At 37.8% G+C, this 26,582-nt stretch overlaps 1 protein-coding gene across 2 annotated transcripts in view; it reads left to right on the top strand.

Moving 5' to 3' along the window:
- FOXJ3 (forkhead box J3) overlaps positions 1 to 26,582 on the top strand; it is a 151,134-nt gene that overhangs the window by 108,200 nt on the left and 16,352 nt on the right. The window contains exons 6-9 of one of the 2 annotated variants that reach the window (XM_018042640.1): positions 6,424 to 6,525; positions 20,340 to 20,468; positions 23,775 to 23,949; positions 26,060 to 26,494. In XM_018042640.1, coding sequence (XP_017898129.1) covers positions 6,424 to 6,525; positions 20,340 to 20,468; positions 23,775 to 23,949; positions 26,060 to 26,494 — 841 coding nt within the window. The remainder of the gene's footprint in view (positions 1 to 6,423; positions 6,526 to 20,339; positions 20,469 to 23,774; positions 23,950 to 26,059; positions 26,495 to 26,582) is intronic. The other variant, XM_018042642.1, reaches the window with a different exon arrangement.

Here is a 26,582-nt window from a genome sequence, read left to right as displayed (position 1 = left end):
GTTTAGCTTTGTCACATGCTTTTTTTGTGTGTCTTTATATTTTGTTGAATTTGGCTTGCCAATATTTTGTTGAGTATTTTTGCATCTGTATTCATCAGAGATACTGGCTTGTCATCTTCTTTTTTTGTAGTGTCTTTGCCCGGTTTTAGTTAACCAGATCTCATTTTAAGAGAACCCACCACATTTAATCTATATCTATATATGCATACACATATATATATAATTCTCATAAATACTATTACAAATGACAACAAATTACTGTGTAATTAAAGCAACATGTTAGAGCAAGCAGTGGTAACTAAAGTGACTCGAAGTAGAAAATGCTTCTGTGGGAAAGCCTATAGGAAGAGGAGTAAAACTTAGAAATTTGATGCAGAAGTATAACTTTTTGCATAGAAAATAGTAAAAGATCGGGGACTAACCTGGTTGGTTCAGTGGTTAAAACCCCGCACTTCCACTTCAAGGGCCACAGGTTTGATCCCTGGTTGGGAAACTAAGATCCTGAATTGTTAGACAGTGTGGTTTTGTTGCTTGAAGTGAACTCTTACCACTTGCCTTTCTTCTCTGAGACTGAGTCTGAATGAGGGAGGCTTTAGTTAAAGGTATATATGGGCAGAGGAAGGAATGCAGTCTACATACTCTCAGAACTCATAGAACTGAAAAACATTTCAATTGGGCAAACATATACTGAGTGTACATTGTGTTGCCTCCATGAGATACATTAAAATAAAATTTCTTGAGAAATGCTACTCATTTTTGTAGGCTAGAAAGTGTTTCATAAGGGATTATTTTGATCATTGGGTAAGATTTACTTTTTGTTTTTTAACAGTATTGTTGGAGATAGTTTGTGTACAGCTAATTGAATGTTCAAAATTTACAGTTTGAGGATTTTTGTCATGTGAAGTTATTACTAGTTGACAGTATGAACGTTTCTATCACACCCAAAAGTTTGCTCATTTCCTTTTGTAACTTGTGCCTCTCGCCACTCTTATCCCAGACAACCCAATGTGGGGAGAATTGACATCTTAACAGTATTATTTCAAGCCATGAAAGTGTGATATCTTTCTATTCATTACATTGTTAATTTCTCTCAGGAATGTTTAGTTTTCAGTGTAGAGGACTTGGATGTTTCCAGTTCAGTTTAATCATGAATGTTTTGGATTTGGATGCTCTATGTTTTAAAGTTCAGTTTTTTGCTGCTAGTAAAAAAAATGTAATTAATTTTTGTATATTAAAATTGTATCCTACAATCTTGTTAATTCTAGTATTTTTTAAAGATGCCTTGGGATTTCTATAATTATGTTATCTGCAAGTAGACACTTTTCCTGTGTCTTTCTTTCCTCCTCCTCTGTCTCTTCATAGAACCTTACTGCAGTGATGAGAATCTCTCATTTCAAGTCCTTACTTGAAGTGAGAAAGTGGGCATCCAGCCTTATTTCCATTCTTAGGAGGAAAGTATCCAGTCTTTCACCCCTCAATATGACACAAGCTGTAGGGGTTTTGTAGATGCTGTTTGTCAGACTGAGGAAGTTCTCTAGTAAGCCCAGTTTAAGTTTATCATGAATGGGTGTAAATTTTTTTAACTGCTCTTTTTGTTCGTATTGAAGTGATTATATGACTTTTCTTTTATTCTGTTTGAGTGTTGAATTACATTGATTGCATTTGAAATGTTGAACCTTGTATTCCTTAGATGAACCCTTACTGAGTCATGATATTGAGTTCAGTTCAGTTCAGTTGCTCAGTCGTGTCCGACTCTTTGCGACCCCGTGAATCGCAGCACGCCAGGCCTCCCTGTCCATCACCAACTCCCGGAGTTCACTCAGACTCACATCCATTGAGTCAGTGATGCCATCCAGCCATCTCATCCTCGGTCATCCCCTTCTCCTGCCCCCAATCCCTCCCAGCACCAAAGTCTTTTCCAATGAGTCAACTCTTTGCATGAGGTGGCCAAAGTACTGGAGTTTCAGCTTTAGCATCATTCCTTCCAAAGAAATCCCAGGGTTGATCTTCAGAATGGACTGGTTGGATCTCCTTGCAGTCCAAGGGACTCTCAAGAGTCTTCTCCAACACCACTGTTCAAAAGCATCAGTTATCATCCCATTAATATATCGTTGGATTCCTTTTGAAAGTATCTGAAGGATTTTCGCATGTGTTCATGAGGGATGTGGACACAACAAAAATCAAGTAGTCAGAACATAAAAAGATTATGTTCATGAAAAGACCTCTCAAGTTAATGAATTTAGCACTTTTCTATGTATGGGAAGATGCAAGAGTCTGGGCTCATTGAAATCATTCCTTTGATAGATTATGCACCTTCACTATCTAGGGTCCATATCCTGTTTTTCTGCATCCTGAATCCCCTCAGGGTGGCTGCAGTGGCTGATGGCTTGATGGCCTTATCATCTTTTGTTTACTTATTTGACAGATGACACTTTTTCATCTGTAGTAATATTGGCTAGGTTTTGATATTAGGGTTATGCTAGCCTCATAAAACTGATAGGGGTGTATTCCTTCTATTTTCTGAAAAATTTCTTGATTGGTAAATTGGTATATCTTCCTTGAGTATTTGAGAAAATTCATCAGTGAATTCATCTTGACCTGAAGCTGAAGATGTGTGTGTGAAGGCTCAGCCTGTAAACAGTCTGCCTGCAATACGGGAGACCTGGGTTCGATCCCTGGGTTGGGAAGATATCCTGGAGAAGGGAAAAGCTACCCACTTCAGTATTCTGGCCTGGAGAATTCCATGGACTGTATAGTCCATGGGGTGGCAACGAGTTGGACATAACTGAGCAAATTTCCTTCAGTTTCTCTTTTGATAGTTACTTTGTTATGGGACTGTTCACATTTTCTCTTTTTATTCCAGTTTTGGTAAATTATGTTCTTAAAGGAATTTTGTCCCTTGTATCTAAGTAGTTATATTTGTTAGTGTAAAGTGGATCATAATATTCTCTTTAATATATATAGAGTCTGTAGTAATAACTCTTCATTCTTGGTATTGATGATTTGTTTTCTCTTTTTTCTTCATTGGTATAGCTAAAGGTTTGTCAACTTTGTGAGTCTTTTCAAAGAATCGGGTTTTGTCTTAAAAATATTTTTTTTTCTGTTGGTTTTCTGTTTTTATTTCTATTTTTATCTTTATCATTTACTTCTTTTTTATTTCTTTCTCAGTTCAGTTCAGTTCAATCGCTCAGTCCTATCAGACTCTTTGTGACCCCATGGACTGCAGCACACCAAGCTTCCCTGTCCATCACCAATTCCTGGAGCTTACTCAAACTCAGGTCGATCGAATCGATGATGCCATCCAAACATCTCATTCTCTGTTGTCCCCTTATTCTCCCGCCTTCAAGCTCTCCCAGCATCAGGATCTTTTCAAATAAATCAGCTCTTCGCATCAGGTGGCCAAAGTATTGGAGCTTCAGCTTTAGCATCAGTCCTTCCAGTGAAAATTCAGAACTGATTTCCTTTAGGATGGACTGGTTGGATCTCCTTGCAGTCCAAGGGACTCTCCAAGAATCTTCTCCAACACCACAGTTCAAAAGACCAATTCTTTGGCACTCAGCTTCCTTTATAGTCCATGACTATATGGAAAAACTACATGACTACATGACTACTGGAAAAACCATAGCTTTGACTAGATGGACCTTTGTTGACAAAGTAATGTCTTGACTTTTTAATATGCTACCTAGGTTGATCATAGCTTTTCTTCCAAGGAGTAAGCATCTTTTAATTTCATGGCTGCAATCACCATCTGCAGTGATTTTGGAGCCAAAAAAAGATAAGTCTCACTGTTTCCACTGATTCCCCATCTATTTGCCATGAAGTGATGGGACTAGATGCCATGATCTTCATTTTCTGAATGTTGAGTTTTTAGCCAGCTTTTTCACTCTTCTCTTTCACTTTCATCAAGAGACTCTTTAGTTCCTGTTCACTTTCTGCCATAAGGGTGGTGTCATCTGCATATCTGAGGTTATTGATATTTCTCCCACAATCTTGATTCCAGCTTGTACTTCATCCAGCCTGGCATTTCTCATGAAGTAGCCTGCATATAAGCAGGGTGACAGTATACAGCCTTGACGAACTCCTTTCTCAATTTGGAACCAGTCTGTTGTTCCATATATAGTTCTGTTACTTCTTGAGCTGCATATAGGAGTCAGGTCAGGTGGTCTGGTATTCCCATCCCTTTAAGAATTTTCCACAGTTTGTTGTGATCCACATGGTCAAAGCCTTCAGCATACATAGAAATAGATGTTTTTCTGGAACTCTCTTGCTTTTTTGATGCTCCACCGATGTTGGCAATTTGATCTCTGGTTCCTCTGCCTTTTCTGAATCCAGCTGGAACATCTGAAAGTTCATGGTTCATGTACGTTGAAGCCTGGCTGGAGAATTTTGAGCATTACTTCACTAGCGTGTGAGATGAGTGCAACTGTGCGGTAGTTTGAACATTTGTTGGCATTGCCTTTGGGATTGAAGTGAAAACTGACCTTTTCCAGTCCTGTGGCCACTGCTGAGTTTTCCAAATGTGCTGGCATATTGAGTGCAGCACTTCCACAGCATCATCTTTTAGGATTTGAAATAGCTCAACTGGAATTCCATCACTTCCATTAGCTTTGTTCATAGCAGTGCTTTCTAAGGCTCACTTGACTTCATGTTCCAGGATGTCTGGCTCTAGGTGAGTGATCACACCATTGTGGTTGTCTGGATCCTGAAGATCTTTTTTGTACAGTTCTTCTGTGTATTCTTGCCATCTCTTAATATCTTCTGCTTCTGTTAGGTCCATACTGTTTCTGTCCTTTATCGAACCCATCTTTGCATGATATGTTCCCTTGCTATCTCTAATTTTCTTGAAGAGATCTCTAGTCTTTCCCATTCTGTTATTTTCCTCTATTTCTTTGCAATGATCGCTGAGGAAGGCTTTCTTATCTCTCCTTTCTATTCTTTGGAACTCTGCATTCAAATGGGTATATATTTCCTTTTCTCCTTTACCTTTAGCTTTTTTTCTTTTCTCAGATGTTTGTAAGGTCTCCTCAAGACAATCATTTTACCTTTTTGCATTTCTTTTTCTTGGGGATGGTCTCGATCCCTGTCTCCTGTATAGTATCACGAACCTCCATCCATAGTTCTTCAGGCGCTCTCGTCTGTCAGATCTAATCCCTTGAATCTGTTTGTCACTTCCACTGTATAATTGTAAGGGATTTGATTTAGGTCATAACCTGAATGCTTTTTGGTTTTTCCTACTTTCTTCAATTTTAGTCTGAATTTGGCAATAAGAAGTTCATGATCTAAGCCACAGTCAGCTCCCAGTCTTGTTTTTGCTGACTGTGTATACCTTCTTCATCTTTGACTGCAAAGAGTATAATCAGTCTGATTTCAGTATTGACCATCTGGTGATGTCCATGTGTAGCGTCTTCTCTTGTGTTGTTGAAAGAGGGTATTTGCTATTACCCATGCATTCTCTTGGCAAAACTCTGTTAGCCTTTCCTCTGCTTCAGTTTGTACTCCAAGGCTAAATTTGCCTGTTACTCCAGGTATCTCTTGACTTCCTACTTTTGCATTCCAGTCCCCAATGATGAAAAGGACATCTTTTTTTGGTGTTAGTTCTAGAAGATCTTGTAGGTCTTCATAGAACCATTTAACTCAGCTTCTTCAGCGTTAGTGGTTGAGGCATCGACCTGTATTACTGTGATATTGAATGTTTGCCTTGGAAACGAACAGAGATCATTCTGTCTTTTTTGAGATTGTTTTTGAGGGTATTAACTTCAGCTTTCTAATTATACAGGATCACTACCACCACATCTGTGTCCCAGGGTTGCAGCGAGAGGGAAAGAGAATGGGGGACAAGCAAATTCTTTTCAAAGACGTGACCCAAAAGTTGCACACATCACTCTTGCTTAAATCCCATTTGTCACACCTTAGTCCCATCACTGCAAATAGTTGTAAATGAGGCTGGAAAAGGTGATCTTTAGCTGGGCACTGATGAATTAATGACTACAGAGATCCATTACTAAAAGGTAGAAGAGGGAGAGATTGGCATTAGTGGAATATTAGTGGTATCAGCTACAGAAGTTTGTCTCTAATATTTGTAAACTCACTCCATAGCCCATGGTGATTATCAGGTCAGTGGGTATGTGCTGCATCACTTCATTTGTGTCTGACTTTTTGCAACCCTATGAACGATAGCCCACCAGGCTCCTCTGTCCATGGGATTCTCCAGGCAAGAATACTGGATTGGGTTGCCATTTCCTTCTCCATATCAGGTTAGTAGTAGCCTATTAAAATATAGTAGAAGATAATTCAGCAAGGAGTTTATTTTCAGAAACAAAATACAAAACTGGATGTTGGAGAATTTTGTGAAATAACTTCAAATTGTGTTAAATTTGGTGGTTTTATGAGCTAATAATTATTTATTTTGTTCTTGTATTTTAGGCCTCAACTCCATATAGCATAGATTCAGATTCTTTGGGAATGGAGTGTATTATTTCGGGAAGTGCCTCTCCAACTCTGGCAATCAACACTGTGACTAACAAAGTAATTCTTTTTTTTGAACACTTTTGAAATGTCATTGAGTAATACATTTTATTTGCTTTTATAGTAACAACAGGTTTTTTTATGGTTGAGGTTCAAGAAGATACCAGTTTGACCAAACCATACATGGCAGTTTGAAAGCTGAATCCTCAATGCTTTTTAGCTTTACATAAGTTAAAAGTAAATAAATAATTCTCTGGAAAATTGAAAGATACTTATTGGGAAGCTCTATAGTAAATATAAATTCTTGACATTTCCGGTCCCAAAAACTTTTTGAGTACAGCATTTTATTGAATCAGTTTGTTTCAAAATCACTGGTTATCCCTCTAAATATGTGATTTTAAAAAAGATTGACAAAATCCCAGGGCATCAGCTGAATCCAATAAGGTAAATAATTCAGGCAAACTTCTAGAGTTGATTTGAATGTTGGTCAACATCTTTCATGATATTCAAGTCTAGGTACATACCCAGAAATAATATGAGGTAGTCTACTGCAATTTTTTATTTTTTACACAAGGGTCAAAACTTTGTGCCAGCTCTATTTGTATCAAGAGATATTTGAAATGAAGGTAATTTCTTAACCTCATATCTTAAAACCCTATAAAGGCTGTGGGAGGTTCATGAAGTAACTCAGTTCTGTGCATTTGTTTCCTCCTTACTGGACCATGATGGGCACCTTGAGGACATATATTTCCTACACTTGTACTCATAATCTGTCATCTTGCTTTAACCCTCTCTTCTTATTTCCCTTGTTTTCACTTGCTCTTTGTTTTTTGTCTCTCATTCTGTACTCTCTTATGCACCTACGTAAACACAAACACATGCACATACCAATTGCTATATGCCATAGACTTATTAAAGGAGGTTAATTTTTCACATAGAAGGAAAATTGTCCTTTGCAGAAAAGAATGAAGAAAACCAAAAGAATATGTATGTCAGTAAATATAAATATGTATTGAGTGATTAAAACAATAGCAGTGCTGTTGTATAACACAATGATTTGAAGTCTAAAATACTTGCAGAAGTTAAAAAGTACGTGACAGTACTAGGGTAAAATAGGAAATACATTTACTTAATGTCTTCACATTGTGTGGCAAGTAGTAAAAGTACTAACTCAAAGACATGTAGCAAAATAGAGGGTACTGATTCTTAATACTTCAGTATATATCAGAATAACTAGGAAGGCTTGTTAAAAACTCAGATTCCTGGGCCCTACTCTGAGAATTTCTGATTCTCTTAGTCTGGATTGAGATCTGAAAAACTGCATTTCTTTCAAGTTCTCAGGTATTGGTCTTGTATTGGTTCAGGTTCCTTACCTTATAAACCACTGCTCTAGCTTACTACAAGAATAGTAAAAGAATATTACCAAGTAAGGAAAAATAATAAATCCTTGATTAATCCAGAATAGCCAAGAGAGGAGAAAAAATGAACAGAGAGGAAATGGGAACACAGGAAAATAAATAGTATTTAAATCTATTTGCATTAGGAAATAATGTTAAATGTAAATACATTGAATATTCCATTTAAAAGCCAAAGAATCTTTTCTGACCACAACAGCATGAAACTAGAAATCAACTATAGAAAGAGGAATAAGAAAAGAAAAAAAAAATATTATATGGCGGCTAAACAACCAATGCATCCACAATGAAATCAGAGAAATTTAGAAACGCCTGAGGCAAATGGCAGACAGCATGCACAGTGTATGGGGTGCAGCACGGCAGCTCTTAGTGGGGTGGTTCAGAGTGATGCAGGCCTCCTCGGAGAAACAAGGGGGCTCAAGCAACCTGCCACCCGCAAGAATGAGAGAAAGTACACAAAGCCTAAAGGCAGCAGAGGAAAGGAAGGAGAAACAGATTTTTTAAAAGTAGGGAAAAATCAATAAAACCAAGAGCTGGTTCTGTGAAAGGGTAAAAACAATATTAACAAACTTCTGGCCAGGCTCACCAAGCAGAAGAGAGGACCCAAATAAAGTAAGAAATGAAAGAGAAGTAATAACTGATACTGCAAAAATACAAAAAACCATAAGAGAATACTTTGAACTAAGAAATGGACAAGTTTCTAGAAAAATGCAGCCTACCAAAACTGAATCAAGAAGAAATAACATAATACACCAGAAGTGAAATAGAATCTGAAAAAAAAAAACAAAAACAAATCACTGCAGACAGTGTAGAACCAGATGGCTTCACTGAAAAAATCTAGCAACCATACCAAGAATTTATACCAGTCCTTCTCAAACTCTTCCAAAAGATTGAAAAGGGGGAACTCTTCCAAAGTCATTCTATGAAGCTGTTATAACTGTGATAGCAAAACCAGACACAGACAATAACAAAAAAGAAAATTACAGACAATATCTTTGATTCATATAGATGCAAAGATTTTCAACAAAATATTAGCAAGCCAAATCGAAGAATACATAAAATTTCTTAGTTGGCTCAGAATCTACTTGCCAATGCAGGAGCCACAGGAGACATGGGTTTTTATCTGGATTGGGAAGATTCCCTAGAGAAGGAAATAGCAACCCACTCCAATATTCTTGCCAGGATAATCCCATGGAAAGAGAAGTCTGGTGAGCTACAGTCCCTGATTGTGAAAGAGTTGGACATTACTAAGCGACTGAGGATGATACTATGATCAAGTCAGATTCATCTCAGGGTCACAAGAATGGATTGGTATATGCACTATAATTTTTAAATCGCTATACTATTCAAAGCAGTCTAAACACTTAATGGGATCCCTTTAAAATTACCTATGATGTTTTTCACAGAACTAGAATAATCCTAAAATTTATGTGGAACCATTAAAAAAAAAACAGAATCGCCATAGTAAACCTGAGGAAAAAGAACAAAGCTAGAAGCATGACCTTCCCAGACTTCAGACAATACTGCAAAGCGGTTGTAATCAAAACAGCATGATGTTGACAGAAAAACATACATATGGATCAGTGGAACAGAACACAGAGCCCAGAAATAAATCTGCCCACCGTAGTCAATTAATCTTGACTAAGGACACAAGAATACACAATTGAGAAAAGATAGTCTCTTGAGTAATGACAGAAAGTGGAGAGGAACTGAAGAGCCTCTTGATGAGAGTGAGAGAGGAGAGTGAAAAAACTCACTTGAAACTCAACAATAAAGAAACTAAGATCATGGCATCTAGTTCCATCATTTCATGGCAAATAGATGGGGGGAAAGTGGAAGCAGCTACAGATTGTATTTTGGGGAGCTCCAAAATCGCTGCAGATGGTGACTGCAGCCATGAAATTAAAGGATGCATGCTCTATCTTGAGAAAGAAAAAATGGAACTGGAGGAATCAAGCTCCCTGACTCAGATTATACTCAGATTATACTACAAAGTTAACTAATCAAAATAATATTGTACTGGGACAAAAACAGAAGTATAGATCAATGGAATAGGATAGAAAACCCAGAAATAAACCTTTGCACCTGTGGTCAATTAATCTATGACAGAGGAGGCAAGACTATACAACAAACAAATGGTGCTGGGAAAACTGGACAGCTATATGTAAAGCAATGAAATTAGATCATTCTTTAACTCCATACAGAAACATAAGCTCAAAATGGATTAAAAACCTATTTATAAGACTGGATGCTGTAAAATTAGAGGAAAACATAGGCAGAACACTCTCTGACATAAATCGAAGCAATATCTTTTTCATTCCATCTTCCAGTATAATGGGAATAAAAACAAAAGGAAACAAATGGGAACTACTTACACTCAGGAGCTTTTGCACAGCAAACAATAATTAAACCGTAAAGACAACCCACAGATTGGGAGAAGATACTTGCAAATGATGTGACAGATAAGGGATTAGTCTCCAGAATTTACAAAGAGCTCATGACACTCAACAGCATCAAAACAACCCGCTCAAAAAATGGACAGAAGACCTAAATAGACATTTCTCCAAAGAAGGCATACAGATGGACATTAGGCACATGAAAAGATGTTCAACGTTGCTAAGTACTAGAGAAATGTGAATCAGAACTACAATGAGATATCACTCCACATCACCCAGAATGGCTATCATCAAAATTTAACAAACAGTAATTGCTGGAGAGGGGTAGAGAGAAGGGAACCCTTGTACACTGATGGTGGGAATGTAAATTTGTATAGCTACTATGGAGAACAGTATGGAGGTTCCTTAAAAACTGAAAATAGAGCTACCATGTGACCCTGCAATCCCACTCCTACGCATATATCTGGAGAAAAATGTGATTCAAAAGGATACATGCACCCCAGTGTTCGTTCCTTGACTGTTTACAATAGCCAAAACCTGGAAGCAACCTAAATGTCCATTGGCAGAGGAATGGATAAAGAAGATGTGGTATGTACATACAGTGAAATACTGCTAAGTTGCTTCAGTCGTGTCCGACTCTGTGTGACCCCATAGACGGCAGCCCACCAGGCTCCCCCGTCCCTGGGATTCTCCAGGCAAGAACACTGGAGTGGGTTGCCATTTCCTTCTCCAATGCATAAAAGTGAAAAGTGAAAGTGAAGTCGCTCAGTCATGTCCAGCTCTTAGCGAACTCATGGACTGCAGCCTACCAGGCTCTTCCATCCGTGGGATTTTCCAGGCAAGAGTACTGGAGTGGGGTGCCATTGCCTTCTCCGTGAGTGAAATATTACTCAGTTGTAAAAAAGAATGAAATAATGCCATTTGCAGCAACATGGGTGGACCTAGAAGTTATCATGCCAAGTGAAGTAAGTCAGAAAGTTCTAGACAAGTATCCTGATATCACTTAGATGTGGAGTCTAAGATATGGCATAAATGAGCATATTTGAAACAAACTGACAGATGTGAAAAACAAAGTTATGGTTACCAAAGTGAAAAGAGAGTGGGGAAGGGATAAAACAAAAGTTTTGGATTAGCAGATATACACTACTGTGTATAAAATAAATAAATAACAAGATCTTACTGTAAAGCTCAGGGAACTATATTCAATACCCAATAGTATAGTGGAAAAGAATGTGAAAAAGCATATATGTGTGTGTGTGTATAACTGAATCACTTTGCTGCACACCAGAAACTAATACAACATTGAAAATTAAATAACTTCAATTTTTAAAAAATGCTCAAGATTGTCAGACTGGATGGAAATACAAAACTCAAACTATGTTCTGCTTGTAAAAGATAAGGAAAGATTGTAAAAGAAGGAAGGCACATCACTAAAAACAAAGATTTATTTTTGGAAAAGGACCATGTCAGTAATTACCTGTAAGTGAAGTAAGTAAAAGTCGCTTAGTCGTGTCTGACTCTTTGCGACCCCATGGACTACACAGTCCATGGAATTCTCCAGGCCAGAACACTGGAGTGGGTAGTCTTTCCCTTCTGTAACCCTGCTAAATTTGCATATGCTTATTAACAGCCTCCAGAGAAGGCGATGGCACCCCACTCCAGTACTCTTGCCTGGAAAATCCTATGGACGGAGGAGCCTGGTAGGCTGCAGTCCATGAGGTCGCTGAGAGTCGGACACAACTGAGCGACTTCACTTTCACTTTTCACTTTTATGCATTGGAGAAGGAAATGGCAACCCACTCCAGTGTTCTTGCCTGGAGAATCCCAGGGACGGGGGAGCCTGGTAGGCTGCCGTCTATGGGGTCGCACAGTCGGATATGACTGAAGCGACTTAGCAGCAGTAGGGGCAGTAACAGCCTCAAAACCTGGCAGGTCTAAAAGAAGAAATGGACAGATCTTTGACCAGTGAGGTAGGTTTTAACATGTCTCTGCTGCTGCTGCTTAGTTGCTTCAGTTGTGTCCATTTCTGTGCGACCCTATAGATGGCAGCCCACCAGGCTCCTCTGTCCTTAGGATTTTCCAGGCAAGAATACTGGAGTGGGTTGTCATTTCCTTCTCCAATGCATGAAAGTGAAAAGTGAAAGTGAAGTCACTCAGCCGTGTCTGACTCTTAGTGATCCCATGGACTGCAGCCTACCAGGCTCCTCCATACATGGGATTTTCCAGGCAAGAGTATTGGAGTGGGTTGCAATTTCCTTCTCCATAACATGTCTCTAGAAATCATAAAACAGCAGATCAATACCAAAACACAAAAATCAGACAAATCCTATTCAAGATATTTAAGGGAATTGAACTACAAAATTAGGAAATTTGACTCAACTGATATATACAATGTCTTATCCAACAGTTGTAGAATAGACTTTTTTTTAATGTATGCATGGAATAATTAGCAGAATTGATCATGTTATACTGACTTGTGCTAGAGCATTAAAGTGATTCTCAGCAAATTTCAGAAACCAACAACATACGGTGAGTATTTTCAAATGCAGTGGAGTTAAAAGTAGAAATAGCAAGGACGTAATGAGAAAATCACCCAAAGTTTGCAAAATAAGCAATATAGTTACACAACCCATGGATCAACGAAGAGTCATTACAGAAATTAGAAAGTAGTTGGATTGATGAAAAACAGAAATATGAAATATCAAAGCCTGTAGAATACAAAATATTAGCTTCAGTCACATGTAGTAGAATGCAATGAAGATGGAATATTAACAGTTTAAGCATCTAGAAAAAGAAGGGCAAAATAAATTCGAAGGAGGAGGACATAAAAATAGAAGTCAGTGAAATAGAAAGCACGTGTACTGAAGCCTGAGTCAGCAAACAAATTCAGTTCTTTATAAAAGGTTAATAAAGTAGATAATTTGTTTCTAGCCAAGGTGGAAGAGCAGGGTCCAGACTTAATTTGTTACTTCAGACAACTGAAAATACAGACAATGTATATGAGACAATGGTTTTCAAGAGATTGGGCCATAAGGACAGTTATCCCCTGAGAAATGGTGAACAAAGTGAGTCCTGTGGTGTACTAGATTACTGCCTGGAGAAAGTTTGCAGGACACACAGGTCTCCCTGAGTTGAGGGGGTAGAGTCAGGAGAACTTGGTGGCTAGAGTTCACAGGGCGGCATGTTAGAGATGAGAGAGCTGCACAGAGAAGGAATTACAGAGTTAGATAGAGGGTTCCTCTTGAGTCTTCCGGACTGTAGCCTACCAGGCTCCACAGTCCATGGAAATTTTCCAGGCAAGAGTACTGGAGTGGGTTGCCATTTCCTTCTCCAGGGGATCTTCCCAACCCAGGGATTGAACTTGGGTCTCTCGGGTCTCCCGCATTGCAGGCATACACTTTACTGTCTGAGCCACCAGGGAAGCCCTATCAACTGGGTATTTGAAGGTAATTATTGAGACTAAGGAGAGAACCACCTGAAAGTATTGGTGTTGGCAGTCATTGAGATTCATAGGCCCAGAAGTAATTCCTATTCCCACCACAGGAGATGCTTTGTAATTCAGTCTTTTGCCCTCGTAGTGGACAAAATTGGCCTTAGTTTAAAATACTGATCTGGCCCTACTTACATACTTTAAAGGGAGAAGGCGATGGCACCCCACTCCAGTACTCTTGCCTGGAAAATCCGATGGACGGAGAAGCCTGGTGGGCTGCAGTCCATGGGGTCGCTAAGAGTTGAGCATGACTGAGTGACTTACTTTCACGCACTGGAGAAGGAAATGGCAACCCACTCCAGTGTTCTTGCCTGGAGAATCCCAGGGACGGGGGAGCCTGGTGGGCTGCCGTCTATGGGGTTGCACAGAGTCATACATGACTGAAGTGACTTAGCAGCAGCAGCAGCATACACTTTAAAAGAAAAACCCAGAAGGCTCAAACTGTTTTAAAGTAATAACCTTTTTCAAATTAATTTTTTTTCCAAATACAATTCAAAGCCCATAAATTCACCCTTTTAAAGTTTACAGTCAGTGGTTTTTGGTATATCCATAAGGTTGTACAACCATTAATTATCATCTAGTTCCAGAACATTTTCATTACTCCCAAAAGAAAATTCCATACCCCTTATCGTTCATTCCCCATCTCCTCCATCCCCTGGTAACCACTAATATATTTTCTTAAACTGGACCTTTCATATAAGTGGAATTGCAGAATATATGACCTTTATGTCCAACTTCTTTCACTAAATACATTTTCAGAGTTCATGATACAGCATGTAACCATATTTCATTCCTGTTGTCAGATAATTTAACTATGTCCCAGAATAAAGCCCAAGAACATTAATAGGAATAAAAAAATATAGCACTTAATAATGTAAATTCACAGTAGTCCAGCATTCCGATAAAAAGTTACCAGGCCGTCAAAGAAGCAGTAAAAACCAGTCCATAATGAGAATTATCAGTCAGTCAGAACTGACCCAGAAAGGACACACGTGATAGAACTGGTGGGAGAGAATGTTAGAACAGTTACCGTGAGCCAAGATACGGAGTAACCTGAGTGTCCATCAGCAGATGAATGGATAAAGGAAAGGTGGTACGCAGTTTATAATGGAATAATGCTCAGCCATGAGACAGAAGTCCTGCTATTGGTGACAAAATGGGTGGACCTTGAAGGCTTATGGCTTAGTGAAATAAGTCGGGTAGAGAAAGACAAATACTATTTGATGATATTACTTACATGTGGAGTCTTGAAAGGCCAAACTCAGAAAAACCGAATAGAATGGTGGTTACTGTGGGCCTAGGGGGTGGGGAGAAATGGGGATATGGTCACAGGGAGTTTTTTTTGTTATAAGATGATTAAGTTTTAGAAATCTAATATATAGCTTTGTGATTACATACATGATAATACAGCACTGTTATATACAGAAAAGTTTCTGGGAAATCAGATCTTAAATGTTCTTGCCATTAAAAGGAATGATGATCCTGTGAGGTGATGGAGGTGTTAGCTCATGTTGTGATGGTAGTGATTTTGTAAAATATATCAAACTACACCTTAAACTTACATAATGTCATATGTCAGTTATATCTCAATAAAGCCTGAGGCTAGGAGTTAGGGGAACTGTTATTATATTTTATGGAAGTTCAGGTTGAATATGTGTATAGACACATGGAAGACATTTTAAAAACCCAAATCAAAATCTTTAGGGATAAAATTTATGTTTAGGGATAAAAATTATTTTTGAGTTGAATAATAAGCTAGATGGGAGAGTATTAACTGAAGTTATGACCCGGAGTCAATCTGTTTAAGATATAACTGTGTAAAGCAAAAATTCCAAAAACAAATTGTGGATTTGTAACACATAAAAGTAAAATATATGACAGTCATAGTGTTCAGGCAAGGAGAGGAGAGGAGAAATTAGTTATGAAAAGAGAAAAAGTTTAAAATTTGGGAAGTCAGAAGTAAAGCTGTCACTCACAGATGACATGATTGTTCATACGGAAAACTCGAATCCATAGATAAACTCTTAGAATTAAAAAATGAATTTACAAAGGTGTCAATATTAGATCCGTGTTGGATTTTGGAAGTCATTTGTATTTCTTTGTATTAGCCATAGACAGAAAACAAAATTTAGAAGATAATGCTTACATTAGCACTCAAAAACAGCAAGTATAGAGATACCTTGTTTTATTGTGCTTTGCTGTATTACCCTACCCAGACACTGCACTTTTTACAAATTGAAGTTTTCTGGCAAAACTGTGTTGTCAGCTGATGGTTAGTTTTTTCTTTTAAGCTAATAAAGTACTTTAAAATTAAGGTATGTACATTGTTCTTTTAGACATAATGCTGTTAACACACTTCATAGAATTAATACAGTATAAACATGACTTTTTTATGCACTAGGAAGCCAAAAAAAATTGTGTGACTCACTTTATTTTGATACTTTCTTTATTGCAATGGTCTGAAACCAAGCCCACAATATCTCAGAGAGCTAGGATTGAATGCAAGATTAATTCTACACAAAAAAACTATATAGAATTCCTAAGAGAATAAAGGGTATGAATTAGTAGATATGTAGTTTTCGTAAAGATTATTGTAAAGAAGTCAGTAGATTTAATAGCCCAGTCAGAATTCCACAGTGCTTTTTTTAGGTAAAGGAAGTTAGTAGAAAATGAACAGCTAATTTCGAAATATAAATGAGACTCCAGATGGGAAACAGTAATTGAAGAAAATATTGAAGATGAAGGTAGAAGTTAGAGGATTTATACTTCCAGATATCAAGAGTAAAGCTATAATAATTGAAAGTGTAATATTGGCATAAGAACAGACAGACTTGTGGAACACAGTTCAGTGATGTCTTTCAACAAATGATGCTGAATCAGTAGTAAAGTGAGATTTTTCGTTCACAAAAATCAATTTTGGATAGATCAGAGACCTTCATATAAAGTTCTCAATTGTGTGGAAAAAAAACCCCAAATTTTAAAAAATGGAATGAAGTAATAAAGATTAAGAGCTGATACTAATGCAGTATGAAACAAAGCTTGTGTAATCCTTTAGGCTGCAAAAGGATAGAAAAGGATATATACATTGTATGAACCTAATCATTAATGGTAGCTGTCTGTATAAAGGTTACCTGTAACAGGAGATAATGTGGATAATGACTGGCTGATGAATGATGATTGGGGGAGTTTATGAGCAGGCCTTTTGGTGGGCCAGTATGCTCTGTGTTCAGTGGTTCTGTGATCTGTGGACACCTGACTAACCAGTACTCTTTGTGGCATTCCATGATAACACTAAAATATTATTTACCTTTTTCTTTGTTTTTGTGTTTTCATGGATGTAGCAGAAGCAATACAGGTAAACATTAGCGCAAGTCAAGGCAGTACTGACTGCTAGTACTCACTGTGTTCTTCACAGCCACACGCCCTTCAGATTGTGGGGGGGGGGACATAACGTTTTACCTCAGAATATCCTTGGTGATGCAGGAAAAATAATTTTATTGAATTGTGACATTTGAGTACGTATCTTTTTAAGAGTGTGCAGTGGAATGAGAAGTATTTGTGAAACACAGTGTGGTGGCCTCAGGGAAGAGCGTTTGTGTTGAACTAGCTGCTCTCTTCATGGAGGTGTGATTTTACTTGAAAGACCAACTGGCACTATTATTCAGATTCGAGTACTTGGCAGATATTTTGAAAATGAATAAGCCTCTCACTTCAAGGAAAAGAATTAACTATCTTTTGCCAGTGGTAAAATTTGAGCTTTTAAGCAAAACACGTAAGTTTGGAAAACTTATATCCACTGCAGTGAGTCTGATAGCTTCACAGTCTTTTCTGTGAAATCTTTTCTGATAGCTTCACAGTGAGATTATTGGTGATGTTAAGAAGAGTGATGTTTTGATTTTGTGTAATGAAATACATCAGTATTTGAAAGATCTGCAAAGCTTCGTGAACAGTATTTTTCAAATGATCAATGTATAGTGTTATAAAATCATAAATGATGCATTCAGGATACAAAGTGGAAAGTGGATTATAATGCAGAAGAGTTTGATAGTTTATTCATGTGGTTTCAGATTCTCTGTTGCAACTAATCTTTTAAAAATTGCCACTTGTCATATTTTTGTGTCATATCAAAAAAGACTACAGTTATCTGAAAAGCTATTAAAATATTCTTCCCTTTTCCGTGTGTGTGTGTGTGTGTGTGTGTGTGTGTGTGAGTGTGTGTGAGAGAGATGCGGGGTTTTCTTCCTGTCCTTCCACCTGAACAACATATTGCAACAAATGGAACATAGAAGCAGATATGAGAATCTAGCTGTTCTCCCTTTAAGCCAGGGTTTGAGATTTACAAAAATGTAAAACAGTGACACCCTTCTAATTTTACTTATTTATTGAGAGAAAATATTTTTATGTTATATAGTTGAGTTTGTGATTGTTATTTTTAGATTAATAAATACTTAAAATTGTTAATTTCTGATATGCCAGTTATTGATAAATATATCAAAAAACTTCTTGACTGCTTAATTTTTAAGACTGTAAACGGCTTCTAAGATCAGAGTTTGAGAACTGCTGTTGATTACATGAGTATGATTCCATGAATATGCCCAGTTTTAAATTAAGGAACTATAATTTGTACATTTACTCTCTGTTACATTTTAGTAACAGTGTTATCATCCTTAGTTGTGAGGATTTGTCTAAGATGATGGGGAGTATTTCTGGCTTGAGTAATAGGTAACAGCGTGGACAGGAGAGAATGAGCAGCCAACAGAATGACTGTAGATAGGATGGTTGTAATTTGTTGATATTTTATTGTTTAAGAGGCTGTAAGGTTTATTTTTTTAAAAAATGAAATTTATACTGGAAATACCAGAAAAATCTTTGCCATAGTTTTATTTCCTCTCATTTTCCCTTATTCACTTTCATTAGTTCGTAGACACATAATTATTCCTAGCTGATGTGAAGGTGAGACAGTTTGGTTTTACCTGAAGTATAGAGGCATATATGTCTCTCTTCCCTGGTAGCTCAGCTGGTAAGAAATCCACCTGCAGTGCAGCAGACCCCAGTTCAGTCTCTGGGTCGGGAAGATCCCCTGGAGAAGGGATAGGCTAGCCACTTAAGTTTTCTTGGGCTTCCCTGGTGGCTCATAAGGTAAAGAATCCACCTGCATTGTGGGAGACCTGGGTTCAATCCCTGGGTTGGAAAGGTCCCATGGAGAAGGAAACAGCTACCCATTCCAGTATTCTTTTTTTTTATTCTTGCCTGAATTCCAGGGACAGAGGAACCTGGCAGGTTACAATCCATGGGGTCACAAAGAGTCGGACGTGACTGAAAGACCTTCACTTTCAACTTGTGACAGATGAGCATTGGGCTTGACCCCATTTTTAGTACAGACTAAAGAGTGGTGATAGATCAATTGGTCATTAAATTCAGCAAGTATTATCATTTGTATACTGAGTAGAAAGCATTACACTGCTTAGGATTATTTTGGGGGGAACTCAAGTTGCTAACAGTCTCCTGTTGGAGAAACGTTTGGGGACTTCCCTGGTGGTCCAGTGGCTAAGACTCTGAACTCCCAGTACTGGGGGCCCAGATTTGGTCCGTGATCAGAGAACTAGGTACCACATGCCATGTTAAAGTTGAAGATCCTATATACTGCAGCTAAGACCCTGCGCAGCCAAATATATATATATATATGTGTGTGTGTGTTTGTGTGTTTTCATTTAACAAGAATTAATTAGACCATAAAATCAAATGAGGGCTTCCTAGGTGCCACTGGAGTTATTGCCTGCCAGGGCAGAAGTAATTGTTCCCACGAAAGCAGGAGCATAGAAAAGGAAAGTAGTAGCAGATGAATAGAACTTTAAAGGATAGTTGGGCTAATTTCCTCTTTTAAAAATACCTTTTTGTTCTTATTTCTAATTAAAAATGATAGTACATATTATATACAGACTTAAGCATTGTGAAAATGTATACTGTCAGTGATGAAAGTCTTAAGGGATACCCAGCTGCCTACCAGTTAACCATCGGTAACAGTTTGATACATAGTTCTTTCATGTCTAATGTACATGTTAGCATATTATTTTAAAATCAGATCACATATTTATTGATTGTGCAAATACGTTGGATGTTTAAGTTTCTGGTTTTCAATATTATAGACACCATGATGCCTAAATTCTGGTTTTTGTATTCTTTTTTTGATGCCTAAGATTTTGAAAGAAGGAAAGAGCAATTTTGCTTAAACCTTGAGTAAAAATAAGTTTATGCATTATAGAAATATTTAACAGTAAAAATCTATTATAATCCCCTTATTAAATGTTGATGAACTAATTATACCATTTAGAAAGTTGAATTTATGTACCTCTAGATGGGATATATCCTTCAGTTTGAAAGTATTTTGTGGTGAACATGGAATTAGTGAGTATAGAGCACAGATCTGGGGGTAGGTAAACACCAAAGGAAAGACCAGTAATATTTTGCCTTCCTTCTGTAGTCCCAGTTAGTTGTATTTTTGTAGAGTTGTTTAAAATGTAATTTTTATATTGGGAATTGCTCATTCAAATGTTGCTGTTCTTTTCATTGTAGGTAACATTGTACAACACTGATCAGGATGGTAGTGATAGCCCACGCAGTAGCCTTAACAACAGTCTCTCAGATCAGAGTTTGGCATCCGTGAATTTGAACAGTGTTGGAAGTGTGCATAGTTATACACCGGTAAGTCTTGGTGAAGTTAACTCCTTTGTTGAGTACTCATTTAGTGCTTAAAACTGAACAAAATGTAATTGATAATGCTAATAAAAAGTGAATATGAATATTTCTCATTGGTTAGTTAATGATCATTAACTTAGATAAGTAAAACAGATTTTTATTATACTTTAGCAAGTTAGATAGAAACATATTGTTGTACTATGTTATATATTTTGGTCTACTTAATCTGTTACATGTCCAAGTGAAAAACAAATTAGAATAGGAAAAGAATTTTCATTTTACTTTTCTAAAGCTGTGTTTGATGGTATTTTATAGCCCTTGGTTAAAAGAGCTTAGAGGATATGTATATCACCTTGTTTCCCAGAAGTGGATCTGAGAACAGCATTCTACAAACCCCAAAAGTTAGGATGACCTGGTACCCAGTTGCTTACCAGTCTTGTATTTTTAGATTGGGTCTAGAAAACTAAAGGTATGCTATAAAGGGACCTGTGTGAGTCTTCTTGCTCCTATGCTGACCCTTGTTATCTGGTATTTCTTTTCAAGTCATCTTGCAACTATCTTCCCCAGTAGACAGAAGGGAACCCAGGAGAATCACACACCAGCCACACTGTTCATGGTACAAATTTGATCTCATCAAATCACTCTGTTCCAAGATGAGTAAATAGATAATAGCCTATACAGGGAAAAGGTAAAAGGGACAGAGGAGACCTGAATTTTAAAAATAACAAGAGGGAAACAAAAACTTTTACAGTTCACGTTGAATGTAGGAAAAAAGATGACTGAAAACCATTAACAGTGCTCTGGGGGGGAAAATATTTTTCAAAAATGCAGAAGAAAAACAGATAAAAGAATAACAATTATGTAAAAGAATATAATAGGTATGAAGAACTTCAAATTATAGGTGTCCCCAAATAGTTGGTACAGAGCAGTTTTCAAAAGAAATAAAGAATAAAAGGGTTAATGAGCTCTAAGAAAAGAAAATGGAAAAAACTATCTAGACACATCATGACAAATTTTTAAATTTCAGAAGTAATCATAGATAGTCTAGCAAAAGAAATAAGGTGTATTCAGAGAAACACAACTCATACTTTTCTTCCATAATACTAAATGCCAGAAGATAATGGAACACTTTTATACAGAGTGTTGAGGGAATAGATTTGGAATTATAAATATTATGCCCACCAAATTTTCATTCAGTTGTGAAGTCAAAAAAAGACATTAATTCTTTAATACAGAGTTTGGAAAGCATTCTACCCTTGTTTTCTTGCACCCTTCCAGAAAAAAAATTACATATTTAGCTGATTGGGTGGTGAATTAAATCACTCAGTAATGATGAAGTCATGATAGAAAAGGACTATTGATTGGGAGCACTGAAGCAAACTCAGCAAAGATTTAGTAATTTTAAGTTGTTTTAAAATAATTAGAGTAGAAAATTGTGAAATGAAATCAAAGAACACAGAATTCAGTATTATAGAATATAAGAAAAAAAAGAAGCCTTTATAGAAACAGGTGACAGAAGTGAGAACAGACATGTCTGTTATTCCAGTACATGTAAGAGGGTTAAACTCCCCTGTTAAAAACTAGACATTATAGACTACTTTTTTTTTCTCCTTCATTTAATAAGATAATTAGTCATCAAGAGCTCCTAAAGCAACAGTACATTGTGAACTTGTGGTTGGGCTTATCACGTATCCATAGATTGAGCCTTTAAGGACACAGTAAGACTAATGCACTGTGACAGTTTTGTTACTTATGCATACTGTGTAAGCCAGATCACTATGGTGTCAGCTCCCTGGGTCCCACAGGATGACACTAAACCAAAGGAACCAGACGAGAAACTACACAAGCGATGGGTGCCTGTTGTGGAGGAGTAAATTCCATTCTGTACCTAAATTGTTACACAACTTGCATCTGTACCTTAGAAAGTCTCCCCTGCCCCGCTTCCCCCCTACCCCGCCCCATCTGGGAACAAGGAGGCAGATGAGAAACCATCTCTTGGCAGATGCCTGCAAGTTAGAGAGATGAACTATTTTCCTTCAAGTAGGAAAATGGATGAAAAATACCAGATAATAATTTGCTCCTTGTAAGGCCACTCATCATCCCTTGTTCTGGGGTAATCACAGGATTTTCAAAGGCCTAGGTCATTTCTGCCATTGAGACTTGCTTACGTGGCCTGTGTGGAGACAGCATTTAACATCACCAGAATGCCAGTTGGTGAAGCCATTGCCCTACACAAAATTCATATTTTTTCAGGTTATTGTAGACTCCTTGTGAGTATCATTTTGATAGGCTCCATAAACTTATGATCACTGAAAGTGAAAGTTACTCAGTTGTATCTGACTCTTTGCAACATCGTGGACAGTATATAGCCCACCAGGCTCCTCAGTCCATGGGATTCTCCAGGCAAGAACACTGGAGTGGATTGCCATTCCATTCTCCAGGGGATCTTCCTGACCCAGGGATCAAATCCAGGTCTCCTGCATTGCAGGCAGATTCTTTACCATCTGAGCCACCAGGGAAGCCCACTTATAGTCACTGCTCATGTCTTATTTAATTTTGCAAAAAACTAAAACATATGGTAGTTTGTCACTGCTTGATATAATCTTTAAGAGAGATTGCTGATCATGTTTCATTAATTTTATTTCTAGTTGTACTATTTTCAGAGATAATTCTTACTTTAGTGTTCATGGTACTCTTTTTCCCTTTCAGAGCTCAAGGCCCTGTTCTGTTTTTCTCAGCATCTCCTTTTTCTTTTATCCTTCACTTCTCATTTCCCCTAAGTTTCATTTAAAAAAGAAACATTTACCTACAAATGAAGAGTTAGGTGAATTGAAGTTCCTGGTTTCTTTGGGCAGTGTCATACAACCTGACTCAGCAATACTCACAGTATATAAATACTTAAAGGTTAATTGAATAAATGAGAAATGTTAGTTTCAGAGTATAGTGTGTTTGAGATGAGATTGCTTCTGTGGAAATTGGTGAAAATTTCACAGAAACTGGAAGGGGTCCAGGCTTGACTTAACACTTATTATGACCTTGGGAAGCTCCTTTAACTCCTTTGAATGCTTAACTCCTACTGTGAAATGTGGAGATTGGATTAGATTTCTGTGATTCTTTAAGAGACAGATTAACAATTTATGGTGTGCCCTTTATGTGTATGCAACTCAATAGACGATAGGAAAGCCAAAGACAGGGAAGTTAATTCCTTTGGATTCTATTTTCAGTTCTAGTATTTTTAGTTACATATTGTGTGTAACAAACCAATTCAGATATAAAGCTACTAAATTAGTAGGTTTTTTCTTTTACTGTTAGGTGACAAATCACCCGGAACCGGTTTCTCAGTCATTAACGCCTCAACAGCAGCCACAGTACAACCTTCCAGAACGAGACAAACAGTTACTTTTCTCAGAATATAATTTTGAAGATCTCAGTGCCTCATTTCGGAGCCTTTATAAGTCAGTTTTTGAGCAGTCACTTAGTCAACAAGGTGAGTTTTAATACTTTTTTGTTAATATTTTATTGAAATTTTTTAAAGAATTACTTTCAGATTACACTGTTATATTTCTTTAATCTTAGAATATTACCATCATGATAAGGATTGAATGCTTTTACTATAGTGTGTATATATAAGAAATCTATCTCGTCCTGCGTGCCTCCCTCATTTGATTACTACTGGTATCCTGGAGCACTGTGATCAAGAACTCTGACACTGCATTTATGGCATATGGGAAGGCCTGTCATGACTAGTAGTGATGTCTAGCATGTGAAGTGTTTTGAGTGGCAAATGTGGCATCACAAGAGTAGATGTGCCTTGCTTTTCTGTCCTGACTGCTGTTATCAAAGAGATAGCTATTAAGAGTATGGTAGCACCAAATCTGCGATTTCATGTATGACACTTACAAGTAAACATCGTAGTTGGTGGTCATTATTTTGTACAACATACTTAAATCAGATTTAACGCTAAAAGAGATACTGGTTGAGATACAGTATGATATTTCAACCAAATACTAGATTATTGCATTTTTGTTGGGGTTTCTCAGGTGCATTTATGTATTACTGTCCTGTCAGCTGCTGGTTTAATTTTAACCAGAGTCATATGATAGAATCAAGATGTCTCATCGTTATTCGCCCATGGAACACTAGTCAGAAATTGTCGGGAACCCAGACATCGAAGCATTGCTTTGTTTGGCAGGTTAACTATATTCCAGGTCAGAGAGTATACCTGTTCACAGCAATAGACAAAATAGACAAAAATCCCTTCCTTCACATTTTAATACATATTGCTGACAAATATTATCAAAGTTAATGTTATACGTAAATATTACATATATTGGTGAGTTTCAGTAGTTTGTATAGGAAGTTAGTTTTCTGGTTAAAGTAAGAGTCACGTGTTTTCTCAGATTTTATATTAAAACTTTTTCTCTATAAGTACCAAGATAAAAAACCCCATGCAAGACTTTGCTAAGCAGATCCAGCTTTGCTGATCTCAGTACAAAAATACTGGCTTTGAAATATCGGTGGTAACAGTTTCTCATGTTTGAGCCCAAAATGACTAGAATCCTGAAGACTAAGCAAGACAGACAGACAACCAGCCATCTCCACTGCTCTGTTTCATTACTTTTATGGAACATTCTTGAGACAGACACAGTTTAGTGGCTTGTAATCCTAACAACAACTCTTATGAAGCACGTACTGTTGTCATTCCTATTTATAATTGAGGTGATTGTGACTTGGCGAGGTTAATAACTCTCCAGAGTTACCAAGTGTTTAAATTGTAGTGCAGAGATTTTAATTCTTCTTTTCTGGCATTAAGAAATATATAATCTTAACCCTTAAATTGCCATATTGGACTTAAAGTTTTTGGAGTAGTGAGAGAAAGAGATCAGAAATCAACGGGCTTTATTTCTACTCATCTTTTGCCGAAGGTCTGCAGACCTGTAGAGAACCATCTTGAATGTGACTCAGTACCTCTTCCTCTTTTCCCTTAACATTTAGTCATCTTTCAAGGGGCTTCCTTGGTGGTGCAGTCAGTAAAGAATCCGCCTGCAGCGTAGGAGATCTGGATCCCTGGGTTAGGAAGATCCCCTGGAGGAGGACATGGCAACCCACTCCAGTATTCTTGCCTGGAGAATCCCCATGGACGGAGGAGCCTAGAGTGCTGCAGTCCATGGGGTTGTAAAGAGTTGGACGTGACTGAGTGACTAAGGACAGCACAGGACTTCTTTCAAGAACCCAGATATTACCTTTTCAAGGAGGGCTTCTTTGTATTTCGATGCCCCTTACTAGGTAGAACAGGGAAGAAGAAGAGATTCTATATTCCTTCTGATTACTTTTGCTTTAGTACTTACAATGTTGGACATAATCTCTTCAAGTGTTTGTCTCTTCCCCTTGACCATGAGCTATTGAGGACAGAGTATGATGTTTCTTCTCGGTAACCCCAGAGCCCAGGGTATGGTGGATATTACATCAGCACTGTTAAACTGAACCAGAATTGCTTCCTGACAGCATATACTTTTGCTCTGTAAATAATTTTGCAAACGTTTGTCATAAAATACAACTGAAATCTGACCATCAGATCTTGCTTTCTCTGTTCTCAGGTTTGATGAATATCCCTTCTGAATCTTCCCAGCAGTCCCACACTTCTTGTTCCTATCAGCACTCTCCCAGCAGTACAGTGAGCTCTCACCCACACAGCAACCAAAGCAGCCTGACCAACAGTCATGGCAGTGGCCTCAACACCACGGGCAGTAATTCGGTTGCACAGGTCTCACTGTCACATCCCCAGATGCACACACAGCCGTCTCCACATCCGTCCCATCGACCGCATGGTTTACCGCAGCATCCGCAGCATCCACAGCGTCCCCAGCACCCAGCACCACACCCACAGCAACACAACCAGCTCCAGTCCCCTCACCCCCAACACCCCTCTCCACACCAACACATACAGCACCATCCGAACCACCAGCATCAGACGCATCAGACGTTGACACATCAGGCGCCTCCACCCCCACAACAGGTATCCTGTAATTCTGGTAAGTTTTTGTCTTCTGACTTGTTGTGTTTGGCTGTGAATTCCAATCTCTTATCTGGGGCTTATATATGTTTTCTGTCCGTATTCTC

This window comes from Capra hircus, chromosome 3 (genome assembly GCF_001704415.2).
Source record: "Capra hircus breed San Clemente chromosome 3, ASM170441v1, whole genome shotgun sequence".
Classification (NCBI taxonomy): Eukaryota; Metazoa; Chordata; class Mammalia; order Artiodactyla; family Bovidae; genus Capra; species Capra hircus.
Note: the sequence above shows the minus strand (reverse complement) of the source record. Positions and strands in the feature narration are given on the sequence as shown.